The sequence below is a fragment of the Chroicocephalus ridibundus genome, chromosome 4 (genome assembly GCF_963924245.1).
Source record: "Chroicocephalus ridibundus chromosome 4, bChrRid1.1, whole genome shotgun sequence".
Taxonomy (NCBI): domain Eukaryota; kingdom Metazoa; phylum Chordata; class Aves; order Charadriiformes; family Laridae; genus Chroicocephalus; species Chroicocephalus ridibundus.
Window position 1 is genome coordinate 75,502,871 of NC_086287.1, and position 12,465 is coordinate 75,515,335.

The 12,465-nt window shown below is 45.2% G+C and overlaps 1 protein-coding gene across 2 annotated transcripts; it reads right to left on the reverse strand.

Annotated features, from left to right (window-relative positions):
- Nucleotides 1-365: 365 nt before the first annotated feature.
- OSGIN1 (oxidative stress induced growth inhibitor 1) lies at nt 366-11,571 on the reverse strand. 2 transcript variants are annotated; one of them, XM_063334257.1, is made up of 6 exons: nt 11,420-11,571; nt 6,994-7,096; nt 4,331-4,467; nt 3,824-4,015; nt 3,417-3,508; nt 366-2,759 (listed from the first exon to the last, which is right to left on the reverse strand). In XM_063334257.1, the coding sequence occupies exons 2-6, from the start codon at nt 7,076-7,078 to the stop codon at nt 1,766-1,768; spliced, it is 1,500 nt and encodes a 499-aa protein (XP_063190327.1). In that variant the 5' UTR covers nt 7,079-7,096; nt 11,420-11,571; the 3' UTR covers nt 366-1,765. The 2 variants fall into 2 exon arrangements, with proteins under 2 accessions (XP_063190327.1, XP_063190328.1); XM_063334258.1 differs by lacking the exon at nt 11,420-11,571 and adding an exon at nt 9,188-9,502.
- Nucleotides 11,572-12,465: the final 894 nt, after the last annotated feature.

Here is a 12,465-nt window from a genome sequence, read left to right on the forward strand (position 1 = left end):
CCTGACTCAGGATTTCTCCAGAAAGGAGACAACAGCAGGTAACAGGAAAGAAATCTAAGATCCCCCAGGCAAGAACGTGCTTGGCAAAGAGCTTTGTTTCCTATTGTGTTTTAACCTCACAGAAGAAGTGGATACTCCAAACCCCTCTACAAGGGTTCCCCATCCTGCTGGGGAGAGGAAGACGCACAGAAAGCAAATCCATAGCGGTGCGTTCCCGGGGACGGGAAAGCTGCTGGATTGAGCAGGCACAAACCACAAGCTGGTGCTGGCCAGGAAGCCGAGGAACAATTCATTAGATCTTCTCTGCGTCAGAGATTCAAAGGCAGAGTTAAAAAAAAAAACAAACCAAAACCACAAACTAAGTCTGAAATCACTTTATTGACAAGTCTCATACAAGAACAGTCAGTGGCAAAAACATTTGAGCGCGATACAGCAATACCACACGTACACGCTTCGTACATCCCAACCTGAGGGCGATTCATTTACAAACAGCCTCTGTCTCCACATACTCAGCTTTACAAACACAAGCAGCATCCTGCCCCATCGGTGAGTTTCAGTGCAGCACAGGGAGCAGAGCCTGTCTTTACACCAAAGATCAGCCATGGCTCCCATTTTTCCTGTGAAAGGTCCCACAGGTCTGTTGAGAATGCTCTCTGCAACACAAGGCATCATTCCCACCCACCCCAGCTCATCAAAACACTGACTGAAAGCCCGTCACAAAATGTTTTGCCAATACAAATCTTTTAGAAAACTAGTATTAAAAAAACCTGCTATATGTAGCATAAAACTATCAGAAAGTGACTGTGCCAATTCCCCCTCTACAGAAATAGTATTCTTTAGAAAAAAAATAATAATAATCACATTACATTAGGAATTCATACAACGTATAACATATTGCATCTTTCTGAAATCCTCTGCGCAGCAGAAGCCCCACACAGCACCTGGGCAGGTACATACAGACCCGTTGGTTCTGCTGTCTCTGCAGAACAGCAGCTGCCAAGAATTCGGCTGTTGCAATTTTAGGATTTCGAAAGCAGAAAGCTGCAAGATGGCAAACCAAGTGTTTGTAAATCAGTACCACTCCTTCTCAAGAAGGAGGGGGGGGAAAAAATCCAATCACAGGAATCCCTTGATTAAAGAGATACTGCATATCATTTGTTGCTGGTGTCAATGAGACAATACAGTTTTGACTAGTTTTATGTCAGTTTTTGTTTGCAGAGTACCACTTCATGTGCCAGAGGTACCTGCAACATCTTTCAGCGATTTCTGGCCTAATAGGAACATACAGCCAAGCTACAGGAGCTAATAAAACCACATCGGCTTACTCTGTTTCATGAAAAAGCTACTGTAAGACACTGAGAGACACAGGGCTGTCAGCCTGCTGTCTGGAAATAATTAACGTTGATTGTTCCCCAATTCAGTTTTCAGCAACCTGGAAGGTGTTGCACAGAAGAGCAATCCATGTCTTGCCCCCTGTTTTTCCAGGCACAAGATTCAAAGCCCCTGTAGCCTTTATGCACAGCTGGGCTGGAAAGGAGCTGAATCCCCAGGGCCTGAAGGCAGTGCCGTGTGTGAAACCCACTCTGTGTGGTGGCTTAACCTTCCCAAACAGCTCAGCTACTAAGAACTTCGCAACTCCCTGCATAACCTTGAGGAATACCAGGAGCGGGCTTTACATGTGAGGATGTACAAATCAGATGACCTGCTTCTCTAAGAAAACAGCAGTAACCCAGACACAGTTAGCGCAGGGATATTTTTTGTTTTGTTAGGGGGGATTTTTGTTTGCTTTCTTTAACAGAGAGCTGGCAACAGCCAGAGCCCCCCCCTGCACAAAGCGTACAAAGTTATCTCCAGCGAGAGGTCCTAGAGCATACAGCCCTTTCTCCTGAGTGCATTCATAGGAGAACGGGTCAACATCTATGGGATTCCTCTTTGGATTGACTGGTTGGCCACTGTCCATTGCCAAGTCAATGCCGTTATTCGGCAGAAAGGAGAGGTTGGGGTTCGAGCCAGTTAGAACAAGAGCCATGGAAATTTTATAAACTTTCTGGTAGCCATTCTTGTCTTGAAAGATACATTTCTTGTCGTTGCCGAAGGATAGCACGTGATGCTCAGGAAGGCTAACGTAACGCTCATAGGGCCCAGCACAAGCAGCTGACTGTTCTTTCATCATCTGATGGACTTTGTGGTATTCAGGGTACATCATTTTGGGGAGCTGGTTAAATATAAGACCCGGATCAGTGACTCGCCTCCGAAATACATGGATTACTGGAATATTGCAATGGTGAGCAAGGAGAATCGCATCAGCAGCTGTCAGACCAGCACCTACAATCAAGACTGGATCTGACATGATGCCAACAGTGTTGTTCTTCACGGCTTCCTCCAGGGCAGACAGCTGGTGATAGACATAGGAAAGGTTCTCTCCCTTGACCCCAAGCCAAGTAGGACTATCGTATGTTCCTGTCGCTAAGACCACATTCTCTGCATAGATGGAGAAGGGCTCTTTAACGCCTTTCACAGTTTTGAAAAATCCATCCACCTGGAAGACCTCCGTACTTCTCTCATTGAAGCTCCAGAGTGAGTCACTATTCTCCTGCAGATCTTTCTGTGCATGGCTGGAGATGCTCTCTGCGCTCACTTTCCTCACAGAGGTCACAACAGTACCAGCTCTGAAATTCTTCTGCAGTCTTTTCCTCACCACATAGTGTTGGTAATATTGAGCAATGTCTTCTGCTGTAGCTCTGTTGTTTCTGAGGCCTCTGTAATACAGCACAAACAAAGGTCAAGCAGCAGTTAAGTAAGAGGCTGAAATTTCTCCCCTCTTCCACTGAATCTATCCTAGGACCATCTATCCCGGCACTATCAGAGAAGACTTATCTAGTTTCCCTGACTTCGGCAAAGTTATTCCTGGTACATAGAGCTAACACTCGGGCCCACAAGCTGTTGGACACAGGCAGCTTTCTCTAGCAGGAATCCCATCCCTAAGAACATGGTTGCTCGTTTGTGCCTTTCTCTTGCATCTTGCTTCCATTCCACTTTTAACTCCTAGGCTTTTTAAGATTACCCATCTAGAGAGCAGAAGCACCCCAGAGACTGCACAGTAGCTGAGCTGATTGTATTCGTCATTAGGGACGGCAGCAGAGGACACAGAAGTCAGATGACCATGCCTTTTCCCAGCTTTATGCAGAACTCATGGTCACTGTGATCCACCTCCCCAGTAGGTGTTGAGAAGGACACACTCCAGGCAGCACGGCAACTTTACCTGAATCACTGAATGCAGAATGGACTTTTACTGGGGGGTGGAAGGATGTGCTTTCTCTCCCTAGAATCATCCATAACAGATGGGTAGCTACACTCAAGGAGACCACCCCACGCTCCCAAAAAACCTCTGGATGTTTGCCCCATAGCTATCTTACCTTCTCTTTTGCTTCAGCCAGTCTTTGAACGGGAGATCTGGGAGTCCCATCCATTCACCTCTGCTCAGGGTAACCATAGAGCCCTCGATAGACTGGAACAAGAAACACAGCAAAATAGCTTTCAGTTATTTAATGCAAGAGGCAAAATGCAATTTTGTCATGTTTCAATACAGCGCAGATCAGGAAATCAGTGATTTCCTCTGATTCGCTGTCATGGATGAAACTCTTCACGTCTCCAAGGAGAACAACAGACTGGACATATAAAAACCCTCTCATGCTTTTTTTCCTTTTAAACCTTTGCTTGTCTATATACATGAAATCAAATGTGGCTGACTGGCACATAGAGGAGTTTTTGCCTCTCCAGTCGACACATGCAGCCCCAAGCAGTTGGGTTTCAATTCACTTACATGCCAGGCACCTCCCGGAGCATTTCTGCCAAGGACCAGGTGGGGGATGGCTCTTTCGGTCTCATGCCACCAGGTGAGGACAGATTCTGCTGTTCCGCCAAAGTCTGTGTCTGGACGCTGAAGGGTATCAAACAGAAGAGCCACAGGGCTGTGGGATCGTCCCTCCAAGCCTTCAGATAGATACTCCAAATCCTAAGGAAAGGCAGATCAGATGCTCAAAATGCGTGTCCTGCCAGGCAGCAGGCTGCTTGTTACTCTGGTATTTCCAGGCAGTGGTTTTGGTGTTCTGTGAAGCTCATTTACTGGCACACAGACCCTGCTATTGCCCAAGGACTACCTCAAGAGACAGTAGCAATGCTGGCATTTCCTACAAGGGAGATCTGGACAACTAAAAGTACTTTGCCTAAGGCTTATTCTGCCTGTGTACTCTGAAAAGTCAAATGAGGTTATCACTTGTACTCCTAGGACGCTTTACTATGATGTTATACTGTTTATCTTTACACGAACCTGGTCCAAAATAGAGACATCTGGTGCCTCTTCCAGTTTCCTCTGGAGAATGGGATGAGGATGAAGAGAGTCTCTTTTGAAGTACGGGATGTAGCCCGACAGCAAATATGAGAGACAGATTCCTGAAGGTCCATTCCCTAAAAAGACACAATGGAGAAGAATTTATACTCCTGAAGATAGAGCAGCCCTTTGAGGAATGTTTCTAATATCCAGACCAATTCAAAGGGCATGAGACTACTATGGATACAGGTGAGTTTTTATTCCACTGACCTATTGGATGGAGTTGGGGAAATCATTTTACCCTCGTACGTCCCCTTCTCCTCCTCAGTTACATCTATTTGCATTGCAAGGTCTTCAGACCTTGCTGGAGAGACACTGGGTTAAACATGCCAGAGGTTAACATCACCTGAAGCCTGCAGTCTCTAGCATGCTGATGAATTGAGTTACTGCTCATTAGCATCTTCAAATGTTTAGCAACTGGTCACACACTGACTGGGGGGCCACAGCTCTCCTGGATGCACATTTCACACCAGTACAGGGTATTTCATCATGCACAGGATACAAAGTCCAGAAAAAACAGTGACTATTGAAGTGAAGGGGAACCGCTCTGCTCAGTAAGAAATCCCATCTAATAAGGGATATCTGGCAATAGCAGTTTTGAGGACACGTTCAGCCCCACCATGGTACTGCAGGGAGTGTGTTAAGGAAAAAAAAAAAAAAAATAAAAGTCTCTGCCACACCAAGACAATCCCTCAGAATACAGCCCTTTGAGCAGGCTGCCGAATGACTGAACTCCTCCTGCTGACCACCCAACAGCCAGTGGAAAAACTTGATAGATGTGACGCCAAAGCCCAGTGAGAGCAGCCCGTGGAAAGTTTTCACATGGCTGTTGTCCAGCATGTTTAATGTTTTACGGCGTCTGCATAACTAGGTGTCAGCTTCCCCAGCTGCTCCGGCTCTGCTGCTCACTAGTGTGTGACTAACCCCTGGTTCCAGCGTGTAGTGACGATGCAGGGGCGGAGAGCTGAAGTGACACAGCAGGCCGTGTTGACACAGCGCCCGTGCTGCGTGCGTGAGCGACTGGAGCAAAGGCTGCTTCGTGGGGATGAGACAGGGGGAGGCTCGGGCTGTAAAGCCGACAGGGGGCTGAGCTCTGTGAAGGGCAGCACACACCACAGCTGGGGTCAAAGTCTGCTGTGCTGAGCAAGGACAGCTTCAGGTCAGTGTGTGGAATATTCCACTTGCAGGAAAACTTACCCAAAAGCAATAGAAATTAAAAGCAAACTAAACCACAGCTAAAGTAAAAGATAACACTTTTCAGCTTACTTCTTTGCTTTAGCAAGTACAAGGAGGTGCCTAAACCAAACTGAGTGCACACACCGCTCAGAGACACACGCAGAGTATTTACTCTGAACCACGTTTAAGTTTGATATGGATGGTCACAAGTACAGCTGCCTCTGAAGCTCCAACTATTCTCGAAAGCAACTGCTTTGCTGAGGCTGCCAGCAGAGCGGAGGGAGCTCACATCCCGCCTGGAGCGGGGCCTGGGGATGCAGCTGGAACCTGCGTGCAATGTCCAGCTGCAGTGAAACAGCTGAGCTGCTTCAGTCCAACAGCCTCTTCACAGAGCACATCTTCACATTGCTGCTCCCGAGGCTTTAGCAACATCTCCGCACTGGATCCCTGTATAGGTGCACTAGGGACGTACCAAAACCATCCTCCCTCCCACCTCCAGACTCGTACAACTGGGCAGTACAAAGCCACCCTCAGACTAGAACCCGCTGGCAGGAGTGTCCTTGTCAAACTCACCATTAGCAAGGACTGAGTGTGATTTATGTGGTGTGCGAACTTTGGACTAGCTCTCCCGGGGGCTATAAATTAGATGACAGCTAAGGAAGGAACCTGGCTCCGCAAGGCATTTAAACACGTGCTCAGATGAACAGGGTCCGGCACCTGCGCTGGAGCAGAGCCCGCGGCGGGTCTCAGAGGGGAAGGCACTGACATCACCGCGAGTGCTTTGCCCCAAGAGTCACCTCCCATTACAAACCTCCCCCCTTGCAAGGGAGACAAGACAGTTACTGCCTAACCTGTCTGCTAAACTGCCAGAAAACCCACAGCTTTTTACCATTCTACTACATCCATCCAAAAAAAAAATATATCAGTGTAGCTGACTTGCATTTTAAAATAATTCTGTGAAAAGTTTCAAGAAACTTCAACAGCACCTGGAACACTTTCTAAACACACCTAATGGGGAGGGGGATAAAAGATCACACAAACACACCTCCAATTCAAGTACTACAGATAGCAAATCAACTTGCTGTGAAGTGATTATCTGTAGTGGAAAAGATTTCAAACCCTTCTAAGTATCCAGAGAAAAATCAGGCTCAGCTGAACTGATGCCCAAAAGGTTACCAATTTTACTATTTAAAAAAAAAAAAAAATATGTTTTAGTTTGTCAGATACCTGGTTCCCTGCTTCCCACAACTCTTAGGGATCTTTCTCTTCGTACTAGGGAAAGTTTGGCTGTCAGGGAAAGGATGCAGAAACTGTGGCCACGCATTTCTGGTTTGAGTGAGAACACACGGAACAACAGCTGAAAAACAGCAAGCCCAAAGCAACAACAGCAGGAGAGAACACAGCAATGCTGGCAGGAGAAAGCTCACCTATGATCACAACAGGCAGCGGCTTGAACCCACTCTTATTTTGCGGTCTGGTCAATAATGCGTGCATCTTCCTGTCCGGAAGCATTTAGATCCTGGAGTCCACCTGTTGAAACAAGTAAGTTTTGAATTATTTGCCTTTTGGACAAAGAAGCCCATGACTTTCTACAGCCCACAAACTCAGGTTGATCTAAAGTATAATCCTTGTATTGCAGACCAGCACATTACACTTCCACACTCAGGACAGGACTACTTATCGTTTTCTCCTCTTGCTGCCCAAAAACCATAGGATGATTCCTGATTATACACCACACCAAAAAAAAAATGGCGAGAAGCCTTATCTTTCTCTTCCACACATGAATTCCAGTCCCTCCAGAACAGCCAGCAACTTACAGGAACCCTCCAACTACAGTAACTGAAGTGTTGCAGCTTGTTAATGAAACCATCACTTTTGCCTGTACTGTGTAGAAAATTGTCATAATTATCACAAACACTTCGTACTCTTTAAAGCAAATCGTGCTTTTACTGATAATTACAGCAAACCTCACTTAAGACTTCTGTGCAAAGGCTGGAAGCCTCCTGGCTGCATTTTCAAACACATACCATTCCACCACTACAGGGGTTTTTCGTTAAGTACTAGTTTAGTTCCTGAGCCTTCTTTGTAAATTTTCCAGAAAATAGAGAGTTCTAGGTCTGAACAGGTTAATAACAAGTCCTTAAAAATATACATCACAATTCTCTTGGAGACTAAGGTGTCACTGGAGCAGAATCTACAAAACTAATCATTATGCAGATATTCAGTGAACAGCGACTCAAAGCTTTTTGCCATTCCTGCAGGAATCCCACCACGTCAAGTAATGACTACTTTAGTTTTCCAGGGAATTCAAGTATACTGTCTCTAATCTAAAGAGGTTAAAAATATGTTTTTACCACAATAATAATGAGATTTTTAATTTATTTTTTTTAAATTCAGCATAAGCTTTTAAGTTATTCTACAGAGAATACAGTTCTTTTATAAAAACACTATTGTCATTTTGGAAAGCTAAGTAAAAAAATCCCGCGAGTGGCATGGCTTTGTTCAGCAGGGCATGCTCTCCATGCCCTTTCCATGCGCAGAAAGATCTTTGGCAAGCGCGCTGCACGCTCCCATCAGGTCTGGCACATCACCGCCTTTGACACAGGCATTGCAGCAAGTGTCGTCCTACAGGCGTAATGCTCCGCTTTAAAGCCTGACATTTACATCACCAGCAACTACAGTAACGCAGCGAGACCCTGGCGACGGAAGGAGCAGCCAGAAAAAAAAACCACAGGCAAGTTTAGGATTTGCAGAATTCCAGGCTTCCAGAGGAGTCTTGTAAGTGCATTTGCCTGCAAGGATGTGACAATTCTCACATTCCCCAATTACGGCCATTGCTGGGCTAGACAGAGCTATTCCAAGAGGACCGAGTTCATCTGAGTAGAGAGGCACATAATTAGTCTTGCAAGTTGAGTTCAGAACTAGCAGCTTTGTCCAAATTTTTAGATCACAGTGTAGTAACACTTACTGGTTGCCTATTACCACTCAACTAAGCATCAGTCAAAGACTCTCATGCATTTTGCCTGACATGGCAAGAACCACTTAAAAGACATAATAGTCATACTTTCTAATTCATGTCATTTCAAGCATCTAGCTTTGAAGCGAGCTGGACTTTAAGTAAACTTTCAAGGTTCCCAGTTTACCTGAGACTCAAAGGTAGCTGGGTGCACTACAGAAGATGAAGACTCCCGTGTGTTGTGTCTATACCAAGGTGTGCATCAACCCCTTAAGGCATGTTGAGCCCAACCCCGCCAGCTGCAGGAGCACAGCCCAACCGCCCAAGTATTTCCCCAGCTGTTTGGGTAGGTTCTGCCACAGGAACTAAAACCTGCACCACTTTCAGCAGACTGTTGTGTAAATTTACCCCCAAATAACTCCCCACCACAAAGCTCTGGAGTTGCAACTGGTAGAATCCAGCACTAGCACCTGGAATGGCCAGGGACACCAAGAGAACAGGACGCTGGTGTGACCAGTAAGGTATTCCCTCAAACCAGCTAAACCGCAGTACCTATCTGAAGCTTAGCAGAAGTTTCTTCTCCATGGTAACAAATAAATCCTTCTCCATGGCTGCCCTACCCAAGACAACAAGTTCTCATTAGTTTTTCCTAATACAGAGCGCACCTCTTGTCTCTGTGAAACTATTGGGAGTCCAGAAAGGGAAAGCAAGATCTCTGGAAGCAATCTTCCAGGTTTCTGCTCTGCAGCAGCATTCGCATAAAGACCATATGCGCTCCATAGACAGCGGTAACCCAGCAACATCCGTAACACTTTTGCTGGAAGCAAGGACTGCTGAACCGACCCGGCACAGCGCATGGCAACAGTTCCAGGAGAGCTGCAAACCCAGCATATAAATAACGAGCCTGCAAAGCCCCTTTGTAAGGCTCGGGAGCAAAGTTGTGCTGTTGTGTGCCAGCCTTTTTCTGGGGGAGCCTGAAGAGGACAAAAAAAAAAAAGGCTCAAGACAGCAGAAGTCAGCCTGGCACCCCTGCTTGCTTTAGAGGAAGGTTGCCTTGGCTGCTAGCCACCGCGCTAGCCACCCTACCCCACCCTGATAGGGAGCAAAGCCAGCAGCCACGGGCTTGGTGATAACGCTGCCCTCATTTTGCATTCCTCCTCTATCCTGTACCTTCTGACGCATGCAAAAGGAGCATTTGCTGGAATTAAACTAAACTCTAATGGCTAGAGGAGCACAATTGTTATTCCAATGAAATTACTAGATCTGTGCACATACATGACCTTCTTTAGCCATGGTTTTATTCAGGATCTGGTTCATGAAACCCCAGAATGACCATTGTAACGCTACACGCTTCGTTTCCTGAAGTTTGACACTGGACAATTCTATCAAGATGAACCATCAGAGATGCTTCTGTTTACCCCGGCATGACTTCACAAATGGGAGAAGTCCCTTCCGCATCCTGTAGCTACAATTTGTAGCTAATAGTTCTTTTTAGTAGAAGCTCAGATGGTGAGCTTGTTTATTGACAGCCTTTTTTTTTTTTTTGTATTTTATGGGAACAGCTATTCCCATCCTGTAGGCTAAACGTTTGATTTCTGGGGGTAAAACCGAGCTCAGAGCATCTCAGGCATTTCAGTTCCAGGCTGAACATTCATTTTTCTTGCCAGTAGAAGTAAAGGGAGATTATTGTAAATTGGTGGTTTTTTTGGCAATCTTCAAATCAAGGGACTAGATATCCCTTGATAACCTGTCCAGCTAATCCAGCGTAGCAGATGAAAGCCTGTTCTTGCAGAGGCTATTGGAAAGAGCACAGGACACTGACGTTCATTTCAAATCTATACAGAACTAGTTAGTAGCCAGAGAAAGCCTGAGCTAGCAAGAAACCTAAGACTGCTCTTCTCACCCTCCTTTTACATCAGGTAGGCTGCCAGGCACTCACGCTTATTCAACTCAGCAATGCTGATCCCTGTTTTGGCTCCTGCTTTCGGCTTCCTACTTTAAATGGATATCTCTCTCCTCTTCATTTGGGAGCACGCTGCAAGCTCTGCAATTTATCTCCTCGGTGCTTCCAAAGCATTTCAGTGTCTATGTGACCTTACATAATTTTTCTGGCTTGGAAAAGGACCCAGCTCATTCTAGGCCAAATTCCACATCCCTTCCCGACACAGCCTTCAGCCGGGAGGGACCTTCACTCACAAAGTTGGTCAGTCCGGCCCCCCAGTAGTTCCCAGCTGCACAACTGAAACAGGTTTTAAATGAGTAAAAGTAAAAAAGCAAAAGGCGTGTTTAGCAAGACAATGACACTAAGTGTGGTCTCCATCAGAAATAAGAAGCCAAGTTCCATCAGCCATATGCAAGTAGCTCCCCCTGTAACATCAACGAGACTTTGGCTCAAGTGTGGCCCACCAACTGTGGCCCTTACAGCACATGGGGAGAGTTCAGGAGAGCAGTGGGGTCAGTATATATAAATAATGGAAGAGCTATCATGATGCTCAGGTTTCAACAAGAACAATGCTAACACAAAGGCAACGGTTTTCTTCAGCTTCTTTTCTTCACCAACCCATTCATTTCACCAGCAGTTTTTAAAAGTTTAATTCATTATTGCTTTTTAAAAAAAAAACAAACAAAAAAAACCAAAACAAAACCAGAAATCTCAATAGCTTTTACATTTTATACTCGCCTACAAGTTTCAGAAGTTTGTTCCCACACACACTCTGCATGATCATTCTTACATGCCAGGCCAGTTACCATACAACACACTTAAAGCATGTGGAAAAAAAAAAATAATCACCTTTATGGTACATAAAAAAAAAATAACATCACCCCCGCGATATTCAGAAAGCAATGTTAGAGTATGCCAGACTAGAGCTCTCTACGTTTACTTGTAGCCTCCTTACCTTTGGCAGCAGGTCCGACGAGAAGCGAGATCTTCAGGAAAGCGCCTGTACAGTCAGGAAAGCCAAGCAAAGCGCAAGCCCTGAATCCTGCCTCTGCTCCAGGACAGCTGTTTAAATATAGTAGGCTCCCAGCATGAAGAGAGGAGAGGAGGAGCTGAAATGAATGGAGGCGGAGCAAGGAAATTTCTTATAAGCATGAGTCAGCAGGAATATTCCCCTTCCCAGCCCGTGAATGAATGATGTAGTGATCTTCAGTAACATTCAGCTGACTACATAACTACAGCAAAAAAAAAAAAGGCATTTAGGGTCCATGCACGACAGAAGTCCTGCACTGAACAAATACCTTCATTTTTAGCCCTCAGGGCAAATTAAAACCTGAGGCTTCATAAAATGCAATGCTTCCTCTGGGAGAATTGGGTTTTTCCTCTGTATTTAAAAGAAAAGCTGCCGGTTATAATTAGAGGTGGCGATAAAAGTGCTAGAACAGCACTGTGTGCTTGTTTTAAAACTAGCGGTGTTTTTGGCCACAGAAAGGACAAGAAAACATGATGACTTTCTTCCTACCAGTCTGTGGTTTTACTTTCACCTTATTATATCATACAGCGGGTCTGTAAATAGAGGGTTCAGTTTATATTTTTTTTCTTGAGTGAGATAAAGCCTTATAAACCTGTTGCACAGTAGCAGTAAAATGAGTCAGACTGCATCCTGTAAAACTTAGAACATACCAGGATTGTCATCCAAGGTGTCTTACTCAATTCAGTGGAATAATTGATAAAGCTTGCTAAATTTAAAGTGCCCCAACAAATGAAAGAAATCTGTGCCAAAGTGTTCAGTTCAAGCAGTTAAGTGCTGCATATTTTTATCTCTGAGGCCATCTATTTTGAAACTACTATCTCCAGAGAATCAGGAGGACTGCTGATAACCAGTACTTTCAACCACGTGACATTAAAAAAAAAAAAAACAAACAAAAAACAGTTGATAAGGAATTCTATACTCTCACAATCCACATCAAAGCAGGATACTTCATAATCTATTGTAATTCCACC